General features: G+C 45.2%; 1 protein-coding gene across 1 annotated transcript in view; it reads left to right on the top strand.

The window, feature by feature from the left end:
- The window catches only part of kif26aa (kinesin family member 26Aa), a 62,142-nt gene that overhangs the window by 39,395 nt on the left and 3,230 nt on the right, over positions 1-19,517 (top strand). The window contains exons 5-14 of the mRNA XM_077017604.1: positions 308-500; positions 6,639-6,851; positions 7,912-8,005; positions 8,727-8,989; positions 9,109-9,292; positions 10,354-10,513; positions 11,272-11,434; positions 12,039-15,090; positions 15,890-16,083; positions 17,647-17,797. Coding sequence (XP_076873719.1) covers positions 308-500; positions 6,639-6,851; positions 7,912-8,005; positions 8,727-8,989; positions 9,109-9,292; positions 10,354-10,513; positions 11,272-11,434; positions 12,039-15,090; positions 15,890-16,083; positions 17,647-17,797 — 4,667 coding nt within the window. The remainder of the gene's footprint in view (positions 1-307; positions 501-6,638; positions 6,852-7,911; positions 8,006-8,726; positions 8,990-9,108; positions 9,293-10,353; positions 10,514-11,271; positions 11,435-12,038; positions 15,091-15,889; positions 16,084-17,646; positions 17,798-19,517) is intronic.

The raw sequence follows: 19,517 nt of genomic DNA, 5'->3' as shown, positions 1-19,517 counted from the left end.
ATGGTGGCTTAGTGCATACACACTGCTGAAAGCTAAGGTTCCTAGTGCTTCCTCTGCTCAATGGTATTCTTTGCATCATTTAGTCATGGCTTTGATCCTGATCTGCTCCTCATAAGATGAGGGGAATGTCTTATCTTGTTAGGCAGTGGTATAGAATATAGCTTGAAAGTCTTTTTTTCATGGAAAGGAAGTTGTTTTGAAGCTCATTTTTACTCATGGGTATAGCAAACATCTAAAGCTTGCATTCATCCTTTACTGCTGGCTCACGGTAGAAACTTAAGTTTAACCTTTTTTTTTTCTTCTGCAGGGCTGCTCAGAAGCTAAACCTCTCCAAACGGAAGAAGGCTCAGCCGCCCCCGCCCCCATCTCCGCCTGACCCTGATGAACCATTCTTCTACACCGATGGCTTCAGCTCCGCCCTGCAACTCTCTCCTCCACCCGCTCCACCATATCTGCTCAGGGCCAGCTCGAAGGGCAAAGACACCCCCGGCATGGGAAAGGTACAGTCAAGTCCGAAAGCTGGGAATTTCGGCCAGGTGCTTCAACTGTGGCATTGGGGACACAGCAATGTAGTTTTGTATATTTTGGTTTAAGAAGGTCGTAAGAACCATTTTGGTTTAAGAAGGTTGTAAGAATGCTGCTTTGGCCAGCTGTCAAGTCGCCATCAAAGCAGACTGTGTGTAACATCTCGGGACAGACCAGTAACCTTCATTCCCAGGACTCTGGAATTCTGAGAAGCTGCTTTGGAATACCAGACGGCATTCCTGTCTCTGAGCGTTTTATGGTCATGTGGGAGTGGGAAAAAGTGTCAGGTCGGAGGGTCACGTCAGGGGGCACGCAGATGAATGCAGACGTTCTGTCCCCACGCTGGCATCTGTTGGAGCGACCCAGATCGCAGAGGCAGGACGGGATGTTACCGAGAAGCTTTGTCTCAAAAGGATCTGAGGGAATAAACATTTTCACAAGACACAATGAGAGGCAATTATTCAAGACGTTTGACTCGTAGACACACACAGACAAGCGTCGGCATAACCGACATTGCCCTGACATGACATCATGACATATTTAATAGAAAAATAAATTTAAATATGACTGCAGAAGCAATCCAAAGTATTTACTTTGAGCATTCTAATGGAATATATTACAGATTGCATTTATGCTCATGTATTCTGTAATCTGTAGTGATTTTTACAGGTTACATTCCCCATATGGGCAGGATTGAGGATCTTAAGTGCTGAAAGTAATAAGACATTATATTTTATTAGAGGTGCGTCTCTCTCCTAGCAATGTGGCAGGGTTCAGATGATCATAGCACAATGAACTATTGGTGACTCACCAAGAAGCCAGTGTTTGCCAAGCCTTAGTGTCAAATCCCACAATGAAGTGGTGTTGTATGTGTTGTTGCATATTACTCTGAAGTGGCTCTAAAATAGCACAGCCACCCATCTCTTCCACTACAGTTTTGCAGCACAGTAGCAGAAGGTGTGGGTGACACCTGCAAGACATCTGGTTGTCTGCTTTTAGCAACATCACAATTAGTGCAGTGACTAGCTGCCAATGTGAGCTAGTGTTGTTACCAGTGCACTAACTGGAGCATCTAACTGGAGCTATTCACAGGCAGGACCTGTAGGTTCATACCCCAGCATGGCATCTCCGCATCCAGCTACCAGCTCGTCCAACACCCCCTGATAACCCTGAAGGTTTAAGCGCCGCTGTGGCCGGATACGACCGCAAAATGACCTCCTCTGATAGCCCAGCTGAAAGGGCCCGTGTGAGTCCGTACTGACTCACCTACTAAGTTGGTAGCTGAGGTATGTGCGCGATCCTTGGGCAGATAAATCCGCAGCGCCTCTCCCTGAGGAGTGAGGAACAACGGACCGGTTGACTCAGAAACAGCAACAGATGGCGCAGTTTTATTGTGCAGTGAAACCTACTGGAAGATGGCTTCCCACAGCCCTCTCACGAAGGGCACTGACATCAGCCGTCTCAGTTTAACTCCACAGAGGAGACCTTCTGGGACCCTTAAATTGGTGCATCAGATGCCAGGTGTGTCCCCGGATCCCCTACAAAGCTCGGCCAAGGCACCTTGCATTCACTATAACATTCGAGCGCCGTCCTGTCCAATTGGTATACATCAAGAAGTCTAATTCACGAACCGAAAATGCACAATAGGCATTGAAAATTGACAGCTGCAAAATTTTAATGAGTTTCTTAATGAGGTCCACTGAGTTGCGGCACATTGCCAACAGGCGCCGAGGCAAGTGGAAATGCGAAAGAGTGGAGGTGTGGAGGATAGACACTCGTTTAGAACTGAAAGGAAATGGATTTGTGCTGCAAAATGAGTAGTCTTATAAGGGTGAATGCACTCTTACTGTCAGTGTTGGAAACAGGAGCTCACTGGAAGTTCATAGAAACACGTAAGGCCAGGGATTAAAGCACATTATACAAAAGCAAAGATTATCCGGGCAATGATGAGATGCAGAAGAGAATCCAGAATGCATGAACACATGTTAGATTCAAAGATAACTTTAATCAAAAAGTTAACACCACAAAGGCGGCAGCTACAGTATATTAATGACAATGACAATGAATGTTTTAGTTTATTGTCTATGTTCACTGGAATTTTTACGTTTTTTACATGTTCACCATGCCTAGTGATTTTCCTACTTTTCCTTCACCGCTACATCTATACTCTTCATAGACGTCATTTGGTGTTTTGCTGAAGTTCTACCTTAATAACTTCTGGCTAGATTCTTGGTGTAACCTTGCCAGTTCAGATCCTAATGACCTATGAAATATCTGGTCCAACAATTACTTACTACTTACTATTCTTTCACTTGCATGTTTTTCTAAGAACATGAAAAACCACCATTGCCAAATCAGGCTTTTTTTTATCAGTTGAAGCAGCAAATGTAGCAAAGTAGCAGCTTCGTGAACAGCAAAACAGGTTTCATCTTCATGAGTGTTTCAATATATGAGAGTACTGTATGAGATTAGAATTGCATAATGCGTGAGAGTTGGCAGTCCTACATAAATTTTCACCTGTTGGTCGTCCAGTGAATGCACTGAACAGGCCTCACTCATTAGCAGCAGTTAGCCAAGTAGCTGTTGGCAGGCTTGAATGCTAAGCTAATGGACTTTGTCACAGTCGATCTCTGCGCTGGGAGTCATTGTTAGACCCCAGGGCAAGTTAAGTATTACTATGGTGTTTAGTAGCTGTGTGCCGTCCTAGAGTGTGAGATCATTAAATGACTTCCATGAACGTTTTTGGTTTTTGGACCGGGCACTGACTTTTGTCTTTGCAATTAATTAAAATTAACATACATAACTAGCTTATCATTGGAGTTACATATTTTTTATAGGTTTACTTATGGATTGCTTTGCAGGGAGAGGAGATTGCTGCATGATTGGATCGACACCTGAGCCTTGTGATGATTGTGATGGTTGTAGACTGGTGACCCGTGAGATCAGTGGGAGAGCTGAGCAGTGTTGAACGTTTTAGACATGGTGTGCTCCAGAAGCTGTTTGGTCCCAGCTGGACATTATGTTCAGTAGGGATTTTCTAGAACAGTGACCTTGAATCAAAATCTTGTCCTGGATTATGTAATCTCTTGTATTTGATTAAATGATTAGTGTAACCCAGTGGTTCCCAAAGTGGGGGGCGCGCACCCTAGGTGGGGCGCCGAGCTATTGCAGGGGGGGCGCGGAGCTTGGAAGTAAAGCCTGGTTTCGCGAGTGACCGAGTGACCTACTTTCGCGAGTGACCGTATAGCGTGACTCTGCCCACCTCGCACGACCCTGCATGAACGGTGGAGGCGTTTATACTTGCGCGAACTTCACTCCAGTGTTCTCTGAAACGATAGGTGGCAGTGGAGAATAAAAAACCCCTGCAAAACCGGTGAAAACATTTTTACCTGACGCTACACCAGGCATCAAAATAAGTAAATACACACACACACACACACACACACACACACACACACACACACACACACACATATATATATATATATATATATATATATATATATATATATATATACATAGATTTATATAAATAGAAATATACATCAATGAATTTGCGTGAATGGTGGAGGCGTTTATACTAGCCACGTCACATTCTTTGTAGTGTTCTCCGTAACGATATGTGGTAGTATAAAGAAACACCCCTCAACAACAGGGGAAGGAACATTTACCTGACGAATTTTAATGTTGCTTTGTGTTTCAGGTTTGAAAGTGCTGAAATTTAGGCTACTTGAAAATGCTTGAAATTGTAACTACTTTGTTTCACAACAAATGACTGTCTGACTGAACAGTTCTCTTGTATTATGTTAACAAATACGAGCCTCTTGTAATTCCAGGATGAAACATGAGAGAACGTGAAGACGTTAAGATTGGGTGTTTTGAAAATAAACCACCATTAAATAGGCCTAATGTGATAAAAAAGGGAATTATTTCAAATCATTTCGTGTATATGTATAAATATTTAACTTAATTAAGTTTAACGTTCTGGGTAATATTGAAATGGACCTTGAAAGTGACGTACAAGTGCTTTAATTCCACCTTGTAATGGTGTATGAACCCGGCAAACATGACTTTGTTCATTGCGCTGAGGCGCTGCTTGCGCGAAGTTACAAAATTCGAGAGGTGCACGACCTCGCGAAACGACGGCGCGTGAGGCCTCGCGCACGTGCGGCGCCACCGCGATTACGTCATTTTTTCGCCGCGCGGACCCTCGCGACGCGTCAAGTATAAACCAGGCTTAAAACATGTGCACATGTGTCAATATGCGGGTGTGTGTGTAGGGGGGGGGGGGGGGGGGGGGCGCAAAAATATTCTTATCTACTAAAGGGGGGCACGGCAGAAAAAGTTTGGGAACCACTGGTGTAAACGGTTGGCCAGTTTGTCGTCACACCTGACTACCAGGTAAAGAGAGAGTGGACCAGGACCTTCATCTGAACACCTCGGCTCTAGAAAAGCGGAGAGTTCCCATTCTATCGGGCTGCTCCATGAACCTTACCAAAACATGGGGTTGGCTTATTGGGATTCAGCCGTAAACTATTACAAAGTGCTTTCGCTGAATGTTTCTAAACAACATAGCGTTATTATAGGGTGCCACAATACATTTTGTTTTCAGTGGATTAAATGGTAGTCTGCAGTATTTAGAAAGCTTGGGAGGTAATTTGGAATTCCACGAGATCTATAATTTTAGTCCCATGTGCAAGGAGGATGAGATCGGAGAGCTGCTAATCGGCAGAGTGTGTGTGTGTGTGTGTGTGTGTGTGTGTGTGTGTGTGTGTGTGTGTGTGTGTGTGTGTGTGTGTGTGTGTGCGCGCGCGTGTGTGTGTGTGTGCGTGCATGTGTGTACGTGTGTGTGTGTGTGGGGGGGGGTCAGGCATTAACATTACCTGCACCTTCAAGAGAGTGAAATGCTGAATCTGTTGTTTGAGATCCAAAACATTGATTTGGTTAGCAGACATGCTGGAGAGGTGTTTTCTGCAGCACACAGTTCCCAAAAAAACTGCTACAGATATCTCGCATTTCAATGAACATGTTCACATGAGATGTGTTGAGAACCACAACATATAATGTGTTGCCCAGCATTGTACCAAGTTTCACCCTGCTGTAAGCTTATGTTTGTGGGACTACTCTGCACTGATAACATGGGAATTCATATTTGAGTGGTTAAATAATGTTACCCACACCTTAGATAATCTGTCCTCTCATGATGAGGAGGTGTTTTCTGCCTTTGGAGGTCTTGGTCAGTGGAGACTCTAGTGTCAGTGGAGACAGTGGAGAGTCTAGTGTCAGTGGAGACAGTGGAGAGTCTAGTGTCAGTGGAGACAGTGGAGAGTCTAGTGTCTAGTCTAGTCTAGTATCTAGTCCAGTCTAGTCTTTCATTCTAGTTACCTTATACTTAGCCTGATTGTGTGATTTGTTTGTGACTTGTGTATTCATCTGTATAATTTGTTTTTGTGTAATTTGTGTGTTAACGGGCCGCCCAATGGAGGATGGGTTCCCTTTTGAGTCTTGGTCCTCCCGAGGTTTCTTCCTATTCCCCACCATCATAGGGAGTTTTTCCTGTGAAAAGCGCTATACAAATATATTTGATTTGATTTGATTTAGTGTTAGTGGAGACTAGTGTCAGTGGAGACAGTGGAGAGTCTAGTGTCAGTGGAGACAGTGGAGACCAGTGTCAGTGGAGACAGTGGACACTCTAGTGTTAGTGGAGACAGGGGACACTAATGTCAGTGGGTGTCTCATCAGTGTGTGGGCTGTCTTACCACTGCAGGGAGAATCCCACTTCTCTCTTGCATTACAGCACGATAGAGCTATGAATAGTGTTTTTTGGCATTCAGTCCCAGGCTGTTGCCAACTTGAAGCCTTTCCAAGTATTGGTAATATGAGGGTAATCCTTGGCAAAGAAACTGAAGATGTTGGTGCACCATGCTGCGATCAAAACTGTTACCTCAAACAATGCTGAGCGTCACAGGAGTAGACAGGTTTTGTAATGGACACAGCAAGACGGGGCTTGCAGGACATCCATCACTGACTTTCCTGACTAGCTGGTTTCTCAGCATGAAGCGCATACATTTTAAATATGTGATTCCCTAAGAGTCTGTTTCTTTACCTCCCAGGTTAAGGTGATGGTGCGCATATGCCCTGCCAAAGGAGCAGGAGACACCTCCGAGTCCATGTCCTTCCTGAAGCTGGACACCCATAAGAAGCAGCTGACCTTCTGCGAGCCCCCCGCCAGCGCTCTTCCCTCTGGAGCCCAGAGGCGCTTCGCGGCTGCTGCCGCCCCAAAGATGTTCAACTTCGATGCGGTTTTCACCCAGGACGCTTCGCAGGTAAGGTTTTTTTATTCTAGTTAATAAACCGCAGGACTAAGTCCTCCCTGAGAGGTTCTTTGAGCACCTCGGTATCCGGCACTATTTCCTTGCAAAGTCAAAAGATATACGTGTGAGTGGACATCATCCAAGATGAGATCAAACCATTGCTTTTAAAGAGAAATTGGCAGAAAGCGTATATTTCTGAGGGAACATATAGAAGGAATCCAGGATATTGGACCTCAGAATATCACTCTGATGTGCAAGAGTGTTCCAGCATTGGGCCAAAGCTGCAGTGTGTTGCAGTGTGTTAAAGAATCACTCCTCTGCATTCTCATTCACGCTATGTGGTATTGTAGCGGATTCCCAAGGCTTCCTGTTTTTGACAACATACATTTTCTTGGGTTAGTGACTGTCCCACATTGTTCAAAGGAGCGAAGGCTTTGAAGAAGCCAGAATCACAGGCAATCACACGCTGGAGCTTTCCTTAGGGACGTATTCACATATACACGATTCTATCATTCGAAACCTTCATAGTGAGTTTTCATACGTCTTTATATTTCTCACTCAAATAGAATGGGAAGATTATCATCATGCAGTTGAAAATGGTGTTACGTAACAACAGTACACTGTATGTGGAGCAGCATAGAATGACATAATTTGAATCTGTAACAACAGAGGTAGCTCGCGACGTTGCAGGCTGCTTTCTAGGAACAGTGGGAGGGGCTAGTAGAACCCCAGGACCCCAGAGATGTGATGCAACGCATAGAAACATCTTTGAACCCGTAATATACCCTCTATATTTTTTAAAGTTGTATTTTATCTTTTTAATTTTATTATTATTTTACAGTTTGAATTGTCACAAATGGAATTAGGTTTAATTTAAGTTTATATTGCCGATAGATTACAGAATGCCTGCCATGGTTTGCTGTAACAATTTATATACGTCTCATGTTGGCATGCTGAGACTGAGTGAATAGGCTCCGATCATCGTGTCCATGTGCCGTGTCTTTTGTAGCAGAGAGTTTGATGATCTGTGTCATTTGTGCTCATGTTGGTGAGTTCCGCTCTGTGTCTGCAGGCTGAGGTGTGCTCGGGCACCGTGGCAGAGGTCATTCAGTCCGTGGTCAACGGGGCAGATGGCTGCATCTTCTGTTTTGGACATGCCAACCTCGGTCAGCACCTATCTGCTATTTCTTCTCCCTGTGTCACACACCTGTACTCAATGTTTGTTTAGTATTATTTAATGTGAGAATTCAGGTTTATTCGTCTAAACTAGTGTTAGTATTTAAGTATTTTATTATAAGAAATAATACCCTTTTGTGTGGTCCCTGACTGCGAGAGGCTTCCCGTCTCTTGCTGTGTCACCAATACCTCACAATTAGTTTTGCTCTTTGTTTCCTCCTGGCAAAGCTCACGGTTTAATATCTGGTTAATTATGACAAATCTCTTTACACATTTTACCTCTTCACTTTTAGATTTAATATTTTAGGTATTAGCATTAAACGTGAAATTACTTATTACTTAATATATAATTATATATATTTAGTGTGGAGACATGCTTGGTTTCTTTATCCTTGCAAGGTTCACAAAGGGCTAGACCAATCTTTGTGCTCTATTTGTATTGGTATATAAATATAACTTGTATTTTACCAAGAGGATATTACTGTTAATTGGTTCTTGGCAGAAAGCCCAGTATATGATTAAGGTTGAGTGCCCTATGCATGTTTGAAGTCCTCTGGTTGACTCCGTAAGTCATCTTGATGTCCTCAGAGGGTTTCAGGTTATTCTCAGGTCTTCAAGTTTCCTGTAGTATCTTTCTCGTCATTGCTGGTCAGTTTCTGACATCGCGTGTTGGGTCACTGTGACGGGTCTCACATTTATGTATTTCAACAGGCAAAACTTACACCATGATTGGCCGAGATAGCTCCACCCAGAGTCTGGGAGTGGCACCTTGTGCAATCTCTTGGCTCTTCAAGCTCATTGAGGAAAAGAAGGAGAAGGCCGGGGCGCGGTTCTCCGTCCGCGTGTCCGCCGTGGAGATCAGCAGCAGAGAGGAGGTTCTGACAGATCTTCTAGCTCACTCGTCTGCGGGTACCTCCCAAGACAGCCAGGGAGCCGGGGTCTACCTAAGAGAGGACCCTGTCTCCGGATCCCAGGTACACTCATTTATTTTACTTACTTATATCCCTTGACTACTTGAGTAGCAAATTTAGACTTACGTCTGGGAACATGGTCCATCTGGCTGATTATCGTCTTGGTGTTTCTGGTTTTGCAGCTACAGAACCAGAGTGAGCAGCGTGCGTGTTCTGCAGAGCGGGCCGCCTTCTTCCTGGACGCAGCCTTGGCCGCACGTAGCGTCAGCAGGCCTGACTGTGCTGAAGAGGAGAGATGGAACTCACACATGCTCTTCACCCTCCACGTCACCCAGTACCGCACGGAGAAGAGTGCCAAGGCAGCAAGTACGACCTCATTTAGCCTGTGTGTGTGTGTGTGTGTGTGTGTGTGTGTGTGTGTGTGTGTGTGTGTGTGTGTGTGTGTGTGAGTGAGTGAGTGTGTGAGTGAGTGAGTGTGTGAGTGTGTGAGTGTGTGAGTGAGTGAGTGAGTGAGTGAGTGAGTGAGTGAGTGTGTGTGTGTGTGTGTGTGTGTGTGTGTGTGTGTGTGTGTGTGTGTGTGTGTGTGCGTGCGTGCGTGCGTGCGAGTGTGTGTGTGTGTGTGTGTGTGTGTGTGTGTGTGTGTGTGTGTGATATTACACATTTTCTCCCATATATAAAGGGTTACATTTCATCACAGAGAACATATTCTCCGTTCATCACTGACCTCCACTGCAGATGTTTGACACTGGCAGAACTTCTATTATGTTTCCTCAGTGTGCGCATATTGTATATTAATTAGTTACATTTGGCCATGATGATAATGACTCAACAGCACTGCTGATAAATATGGATAGCTCACATATCAAACTAGATAAACATTCAGCTGATCATTAAAATTTCACCCCTGGTTGTAGAATGCAGGCTGGGCACTGGCCGCTGCCAGAATAAATTTCAATATCTAATGAGGCTTAAGTCTCATCTGGAATCTTTATAGAGCTGGGCGTGAGGAAGAGGCTAGTTTGCATTTCCTGCTTCAATCAAACTCACAGGACTGGGCACCTAGTCTGTAAAATTTGCTGATGCAAGTTTAAATGCTGACTTATGTGAGAAATAAGAGCATCATCCCCCTTCCTTAATAACATTGGACGGGTTTTAGTCTGGTGAACAACATGGGTACATAATCTCATTTTACTGTTCACAGTAAACCTCAGAGATAAATGACATCTGTGAATAACGTTACCTGCATTGCTGTGGATACATTGTGCAGGATCAACTTGCAATTTAAATCTAACCCTTGTTAATTCCATGGAGTGTAATATTCTGCACAGACATCTTTGTTACAAAGGGTGGCATGTTTAGATTTGTTTGTATTGAACACCGGGACCAGGGGTCTTTATGAATACATACAGCCTCTCTCTCATCTGTAGTGTCAGGAGGACGCAGTCGTCTGCATCTTCTGGACCTGGGCAGTTGTGAATCTGACCTCAGCCGAACGAGGGATGGAGGAGGTGGTCAGTGTTTGTCACTGACGGCTCTTGGAAACGTCATCCTCGCTTTGGTTAATGGGGCCAAGCATGTCCCTTACAGGTGTGTCAAACATGTCCCTTACAGGTGTGTCAAGCATGTCCCTTACAGGTGTGTCAAACATGTCCCTTACAGGTGTGTCAAGCATGTCCCTTACAGGTGTGTCAAACATGTCCCTTACAGGTGTGTCAAACATGTCCCTTACAGGTGTGTCAAACATGTCCCTTACAGTTGTGTCATGCTCAACATCATTATTTACCACATAGCCAGTGGAGTACGACATTAAGGTGAAGGGATGTGTCTGAGAACGTGGGACCACACTGACGACCCTACACGATAGAAATACAGTTCTCACTCCCTTCAGATCACGCAGGACAATTAGTCTGGTTGGAGATAAATAAATAAGCTGGAGGAAGAGGGGGAGGAGAAGGGTACTGACAGGAATGTAGTTCGGGAAGGCAAGAGATGTTTACTGAATGAGGAAAATGGAAGCGTCTGGAGTACAGAAGAAAGAAACTGGGGCAAGATATTTTTGATATTCTGTATGTTGAAAAATGTATATATCCAAGGGCACACCCACTCCAGCAGAATAAAACAGGGTGCTTAGAGTTGAAATCACTTAATTTAAAGGCTAATTCTGTATAGTACACTCTCTGTGACCTGCATCCTTGTGCAGTAACATCAGTTTTCTCTGATCTTAGGGGAAAGAGGATGGAATTACACTTGGTCTGGTGTTCTTCTGAGCTAACGAGGGGATGGGATTACACTTGGTCTGGCATTCTTTTGGTCTAACGAGGGGATTTTTGTAATGTATAATTCAGGGACAGCAAGCTCACCATGCTTCTGAGGGAGTCCCTGGGTAACATCAACTGCAGAACCACCATGATTGCCCACATCTCTGACTCCCCTGCCAATTATGCTGAGTCACTCTCCACTGTGCAGCTCGCCTCCCGCATCCACCGCATGAGGAAGAAAAAGTCCAAGGTATTTGTGTGTGTGTGTGTGTCTCAGTCTGTCAGTCTGTGTGTGTGTGTGTGTGTGTGTGTGTGTGTGTGTGTGTGTGTGTGTGTGTGTGTGTGTGTGTGTGTGTGTGTGTGTGTGTGTGTGTTTGGTGAAGTATTTTATATATATATTTGGTGAGGTATTTCACAGAAGGGTCATTAGCAGTCATCTAATGTGTCTGCCTGACTCGATTCCACTGAGATAATCTCAGCAATTCAGGTTTATGATGTTAATTCTTTTTTCAACATTAATTTATGGAAGGAGTTTTTCAATGACATGTTCCAGTAGTAATCAGTGTTACTGCTCCTGAGGGGGAATGTCATTCAGGCTTTAATATTACAGAAGCATATTTCCAACAGATTTTGACATCTTTTATTAATATTTGACAGATTATGTGAAGTTCTTTGTATCACATAAGCCAAGAATACAATATACTGCACTAATTGTTCATTCACCTTGGGACTGTCCACTTAAGCTTTTATAATATTGACATATCCACACGTGGAGGAATTAAATTTATTGTGCATTGCGACATTTTGCTAATTTCTGCATTTCCATATTCCATATCTTCTTTTCACCCTCTCAGTATGCGTCCAGTTCCTCAGGAGGAGAGAGTTCTTGTGAGGAGGGACAAATTCGACGGCCATCTCACCTGAAGCCCTTCCACCCCAGGACAGTGGCCCTAGACCCGGATCACCCCGCCCTTCTGTCCAGTGACCCAGATTACTCCTCCAGCAGTGAGCACTCCTGCGATACGGTTATCTACGTGGGACCAGGAGGGGCCCCTTATTCCGACCGTGAACTCAGTGACAACGAGGGCCCTCCGGCTTTTGTTCCCATAATTCCTTCGCTGAACAAAAGGCGTGTGAAAGAGGCTTCCACATCAGACAGGGATCACTTAAAATGTAACACTTTTGCAGAGTTACAAGAGCGACTTGAGTGCATTGATGGAAGTGAGAGCACACCTGCTTTTACAGGTGAGGTAAAAGGATCTCAGACGGTCCCTAAGGCTCAGAGTGGAGCTATTAAAGTAACAGAAGCAACTGCGGTATCTCCCAAGTCACCTAAGGCCTCCCCCCAGAAGCCTGATCAAATGGAACATTCCAAATTACCCTCAAATGGAGCTATGTCTGAGCTTAGTGGATCTTCAGCACAAGACTCTGAGCCAGTCGTACGAGAGAAGGTCTACCTCAACAAAGGACCTTTACCAAAACCTCATGCTTCCCTCTCACTGCACAGAACCTCAGATTTGGCTAACGATAGTGGCTTAGCCACAAGAACTCCTCCAGTGGGTATGAGCCAGCAAACCCTCAGGCAGGGGGAGCGCACTGGTTCTCCGGTGACCGATTGGGCGAATCATACCACTCGGAGTCCAATGGAGGTGAGCCACCTCAGAGCAGCCCTAAGAAGCAGGTGTTTAGACAGAGATGTTATAAGGACTACCGTCACATTGCAGCAGCCTGTGGAGCTAAATGGGGAAGATGAGCTGGTGTTCACTGTGGTAGAGGAGCTGCCTACCGGTCTGGTTCCAGACAACGGCCGGCCTTCTAGCATTATAAGCTTCAACAGCGACTGTTCCTTGCAAGCTCTAGCCCCTGGCTCACGGCCCGTCAGCATAATCAGCAGCATCAACGATGAGTTTGACGCTTACTCTTCAGAAATGGATAGCACACATATAAGCCAAACAGCATCAAGACACGACCTGTCTGCTTGCAAAGGTGCCTGGGTGAGCAAAACAACCGACGATAGCATGAACATCGAAGGCAAATATTCAGCAAAAAGCCTTACATTAAAAGGCATATGCATAGGACCTGATAATAAATCTACAATGAAGTTACCTGCTGTTGTACGCATGGATTCCTTCTCCCAGCAAGGCACAAAGAGCTCCTTTAGTCACAGTGCAATATGTCTTTCAGAGTTGGACTATGAATCAATAGCATGTGACAAAACGGTCATGAATAAGCACCGCCCACCTCATGACACCATCAGACCATCCCTCAGAGTTCCAAAGCCAGTGAAGTCGAACACCCTCATCCCCTCACAACCCATCCAGATGCCCAACACTGCCCATTCTAGCCTCCCTAGGAAGAACAAACCTACCTCATCCGTGGCCTCAAACGTCAGCTGTGGCCGTGAGTTTCAGCGGCAAGGAAGCAGGACAGATGACCAGTGGATGCACATCAGTGGTCAGTTAGACTCAAGAAACACAGAGATTATCTCTTTTGGCAAGCCTCCTAAAAGTGGAACGAGTGGGCTCCCATCTAGAAAGACGAGTGCAAATAGTAACAGTGTACCACGGTCACCCAAAATACCTGTATCCTCCTCATCTCAGAGGGTGGTGGACGGCTGTGAGAAGTCCAGCGGTAAGAAAGGTGAAAGCCTGAGCAGAATGCCACAGCTCAGACGAGGAGCTACGACGCTCGGCATGGTCTCAATGCCTCAAAACTCCATAGAGTCCAAGTGGAGTCATGATACCGTACAAACAAGCACCGGATCGAGATTCTCGTCTTTGGGTAAGAGAGCAAGTGGACAGAAGGGCAGCTTGCTCCCAAAATCTGGAAGCATGTCGCCTCCCACCCCACCACTCCGTAAATCCAGCCTGGACCAGAGGACCCGGGTTTTGCTGTCTCCTGGTGCCTTAAAATCGTGGGCCAACGATGCAGCCAAGTCTTGTTCATCCAAAGCATCGGTCTCAGAGGAGGATTTTGATGTTCGGTTTAGAGGGGAGTCCTTTAGTTACAAATCTTCCAGCTTAAAGACAGCACGGGGGGCCAAATGCGATACTGGAAGATACTTTGGCAGTCTTTATTCCCTTGAAAGATGTGACAGCTTAACATCAGTTGGATCTAAACAGGGAACATTGAGAGAAAGCAGTAGTGCCAATTTGGGTGGCAATGGTAAATCCAACAGGACCGGACCCAAACTTGGGGTTTCTAGCTCTACACCTTCATCCACCTCTCCTCCGTCAACCACTACTCTTGGAGTGACGAAGCTAGGACAGATCAAAGCTAATGCAACTTCTAGAGCCTTTGCTGGCAATGGAAACAAGACGAGATCCTTGTCTACAAATGGGTCCAAACCGCTGAGCTCCACCAAATCGCTATCCACTTCAACCGCACGGAACACCAGCCTACCTCCAAGTGGGAAAACCCCAACTCGTTCCGTCACTGGGACGAATAACAAGCCAGGCCGGGGGACCATCATGGGCACCAAACAAGCCGTTCGAGCAGCTAACAGTCGGGTCAGCGAATTAGTGTCGGGCAGCTCGAAGAAACACATCAAGGGGCCCGGTGATCCGGCAAGCAGCTACAGTGACTTTGGACCAAATCCATGTGAACCCTCACTGTCCGCCCTGCTGCCCTCACCCTACAGCAAGATTACTGCCCCACGCCGGCCCCAACGATACAGCAGCGGGCACGGCAGTGACAACAGCAGTGTTCTTAGCGGGGAGCTGCCCCCAGCCATGGGCCGCACCGCACTCTTCTACCACAGCGGAGGCAGCAGCGGCTATGAAAGCATGATAAGGGATAGTGAAACCACGGGCAGTGCCTCATCGGCCCATGACTCCATGAGCGAAAGTGGGGTCTCCACTGCCAGTCGAACCAAGGTCTCAAAGTCTCCCAAAAAGAGAGCCAATGGTAGGTTTCACCTCCAAGGCACCCAGGATCTAATGCTTTTCACGTTGAACTTCCCAAAAAAATGATGGTTGCCATAGATACTGGGAAAACTCAGCCATTGCTTGTAGATTCCGATGTCCTTTCTTTCATCCGAGCTATTGAATTTAAGAATGAGATTAGAAGGCTGGTACTTTGTAATGTTTTCAAGGACATTCACCGCTTATGCTGACATTGCTTCGGTTAACAGTGTGTGTGCATGTGCACGGCTCTGACAATACCGCTGACACCCTACCGCATCCTCCCACCTACATGTTTCTGAATAGGATTGCTTTTTAGCAATGAATTGTAATGTAACCTTGTATTTCATACCTGCATAGGCACAATTTCTATGTTCATCAGTGCAGCTCACAGTAGACTGATGCATGACTGAACTGTAAACCGGGGACGTTTCTGTGAACGACTGTGCGCCATGCTTGCATATGGACTTTTCCGTTCTTATCCTTATCACAAACTGCTGTATAACACAGGTTCAATAATATCGTGGAGTTTAATAATGTATTCTTGTGTAGCCTACCTGAAGGGGCATTCGTTTTGCTCAGCTCTGGTAGGCCATAATAGAAGCAGAAGATACAGTATTGCCCTTAATGCATACATAATCAGCCCCGTACTGGAGCCCACCACTTTTTTGAAGTCACTTCTACTTTTAAATAACTGCATTCAAGCCTCATGCATATTTCAAAGCATGCTCACAAGCCCGTGGATGTTCCTGGTGTACATCTTCGGCCCAGATGTAGAGCATTGCCCTGTCTGACCTCCCCAGGCCTGCAGCGACGGCGGCTGATCCCTGCTCCCCTGCCGGACACGTCCTCTCTGGGCAGGAAGGCAGGTGCTGCAGGCCAGTGGGTGGACCTGCCTCCACTCGGAGGCTCCTTGAAGGAGGCCTTTGAGATTAAGGTGTACGAGATAGACGACGTGGAACGGGTTCAGAGGTGCAAGGAGGGCTCGGTCACAGAGGTGAGAGCATTTCTGTTCTTTACCGTTTTGGGTGCTTTGTTGGATGGTCGTTTAGACGTATACGCTCACCGAATTCACATTGATTTCGTCTGTTGTGTTAGAGGTGTCAATACTCTTTTCTTATGCCATGTCTGTTTAAACTGTATCGAGGACATTTGGCAATGACTAAGCACTTAGAATGCGGTGTAGTGCAGTTGTTTGACCACTGCCCTCACGTTAAGCAACAGAACAGTTTAAGATAGCTACATCTTGGGCTATAGAGAGTTATTACAATAAAAGCTCTCATCCTTTGAGAATGCCTAAAGTTCATTTCTGTGTCCTGGGCATAGCTCATCCACAATGTGGTGTCTCATCGCTCCTAATTGAGCATGACATTAATTAAAAATCATAAGCATGAGCTGGAGTCTCCAGTATTTCTCTTGGTCCTTGCTGGGGCTCTGTGTGGCATTTGCATGTGTGGAGGTTATCTCAGGAACAATTACCGATGGCTCCTAATGGATTCGGAAATGACTGATAGCTCGAGCTTGGCTAGGCTGGCACCATGGCTGAGAGAGAGAGAGACAGAGAGAGGTTCAGTGATGAATGAGGTGTGGCCGCTCAGTCTGTGGCCTGCCTGATGGCTCTTTATGTCCCATTCCGTGCTGCACATCCACGGGTCATTAACCTCGAGCACGAGTCCGACCCCAGTTGCCATGCCCATTGTGTGGAGAAGACGTTAACTCTATCGGAAGGTGCCATGATTTATTTTCAATTAAGAAATTATGATCTCCAGTTCATCTTTCAGATCTCAGAAGCTTACACTCAACCAACTGCTTTTCACTCGTGTGTTTTTATGGGACGGGGAAGGAGTTTTATGACATTTGGAGTCATCTCAAATATGTTATTTGGGTACAGATACAGATAGTTAATCTCCTGAGACAGATACAGCGAGTTCAACTCTGTGTCTATATTATATTTCTATTAGCATACTCAAATGTATTGATTTCTCCTTCTTCCCTGTCAGCCATTTCAAGATGTTGAAAAGGAACGTTTATTTATGTGTGAATGTGGCCAGTTTTGTGAAAATTTCACAAGTGGTAATGCCGAAAGTGCAACGCAATTCAAATTTACAAGAGCAAAAGATTCACACATAGTGTGAAGTTAAGATTTTATGTAAAAAAACAACAGCAAAAGAATAACACTAACATCAAAAAGAGAAATATATTGAAATGAGCCTCAGTGGTAGGACATATACTGTTCTGTTCTGGCCGGCTGTAATAGCCTGGTTCTTAAGTTCCTTAAATAAAAATTTCTCCAGGAAATATGGAGACTAGTGAGAGATTACACAAAAAATTCATTTCTCACCAACGAACCTGCACTTAACACGTGTGACTCGGTTGGCCTTAATCTCTGGTGCAGTAGAGCTGCTCCCGAGGAGGAGCACACACGCACCAGCCCCAGGAGCCCGGGGCACTACCGGCACCGCCACATGGTCCGCTGCCAACTGATCCCAGTTCAGCCTTGACTCAAACCCCACCTACACCACCGCCACCACCACCACCGCCTCTCCCTCTGTCCCCGCAGGGCTTGCAGTACTTCGGTGCTCGCCTGCGCATGTTGGAGAAGCGGCATCAGAGGCTCCGGGAGCTTCGGGTCAAGCACGACCGGCTGAAGAGGGAGCTGGAGGACGCCAAGGCCCAGCTGATGCTGGAACCGGCCAAGTGGGCCGGAGAGTGTGAGTGTCCCCCCGCTAACAGAAACAGGGCACGAGGCACAGGCACATGTGGGCCAGGCAGAGATCCATGACTGGCAGCAGAGACACTAATCCAGTGCAGAGTGGCACAGTTACAAAAACAGGGCTGGGTTAGACAGAATACATGATCAACAGGTGTGGTTAGGTGTGCCTCTACAATATCCAATCAGATTAACTCTCGTTCCCTTTAAAAGTGAGCATGAGCTTGGAGATACAATGCAGTGACACTTTCGTCATCGCAGTGAACATGCAGAAAGGGCAGGCCTTCAGAAATTATGAAAATCACACAGTGACAGACATACATGTCAGGGAAGTTCAAGCCATGCCAAAATATATGGCACTCTAAGGAGACCTCCCAGAAATTTTGAGAATAAAATGTGTTTGGAGAGCAATATATATATATATATAGTTAGTTAGTTAGTTAGTTAGTTAGTTAGTTAGTTATTAGTAGATACAAAGATACAATAGATACAAAGTCCCACAGTGAGAACCTGAACATTTTATGTGCCTGTTGTGCATTCCGTGACGTGCTTGAGTTGGTAATAAGAGCAGCAATAAGGAGGTACAGGTGTGGTTTTGATCCCAAATGGGTTTGAGAATATCATTACATCTGTGGATCTGAAATGCCACAGGTCTGCTGTGTCATTCCAACCACCTTGTTGCACGCGCAATAGTTTGTGTCCACCAACTTAACAAATGGCACGAAATCCACGTGTGGCCTACAAAAGTAGTCAAATGCAGTGTTGGGTGGCTTTAATGAACCACAGCACTGCCGTGACATTAGATCACTTATTATTTTGCTTTCCTGTGTAATAAAAAATGTATAAAATTCAGTTAATTTAAATAAGCTTGGGTTGTAATAGGCACTAATGACAGAATAACGGCCGTCTGTGAGGTGTTATAAAGACAATGTGCTTTCATCATTTCCCCTGGCTGGGGCGTTCTTTGGTCAGAGTAATATGACACTGTCCAGGCTGATAGCTGCTGGCACGTGTTCAGCTGTTAGCAGGGACATTATTTTGGCTCCATACAGTAATGTGCTATTAGAATGTGTAATAGTGCCAAGGGTTCGACCCAACATCAAATCCAGGCTAGATACATTTGAAGGCCAGACTTTAATTTGGATGTTTGAACTTTGCACTCATGGATTAACTGTGCAGTGATGAGTTAATGGCAGTCATGGTTTGGCACATTTAATCATTTTTCTTTCCTAACAATTTAATAATTTTGTCTTATTGTATGAGAATGGTAAATTATTATACTTTATATACTAATGTCTATGGTATATTTTACCATATGTTAATTTCAGGGTTTTCTTTTTGTTTTTGTTTATTTTCTGTGATGATATGTATACATTTACTTACTTGGCTAATTCAAATGTTCATTTTCAGTTTGCACCAGCCAACCTTGTGCTACTTTTTATCCTAAACACTTAAGCATCACGAGAGCCCTGTAAAGAAAAGCCAACGAGAATCAAATAGAGGAATCACCCCACCAGGCGCTTTAGCTGCTGTGAACATGCACGAATCTGTGTGCACACCTGTGTCTGTAGATCAGCAGAGCCTAAGCTCTGAGTCATCACAGCAGCATAGTCTGGTTATATTATACAGGTCATGTTATGAACACAAGTTCCAGTTCCTTTTCAGAGCATGGAAGGAAATGATTTAGGAAAATGAAACCAAATGATGTTATTAGCATAGCA

Source organism: Brachyhypopomus gauderio, chromosome 9, assembly GCF_052324685.1.
Source record: "Brachyhypopomus gauderio isolate BG-103 chromosome 9, BGAUD_0.2, whole genome shotgun sequence".
In the NCBI taxonomy this organism is placed as follows: Eukaryota; Metazoa; Chordata; class Actinopteri; order Gymnotiformes; family Hypopomidae; genus Brachyhypopomus; species Brachyhypopomus gauderio.
The sequence above is the reverse complement of the archived record's forward strand: the minus strand, read 5'-3'. Positions and strand labels throughout refer to the sequence as shown.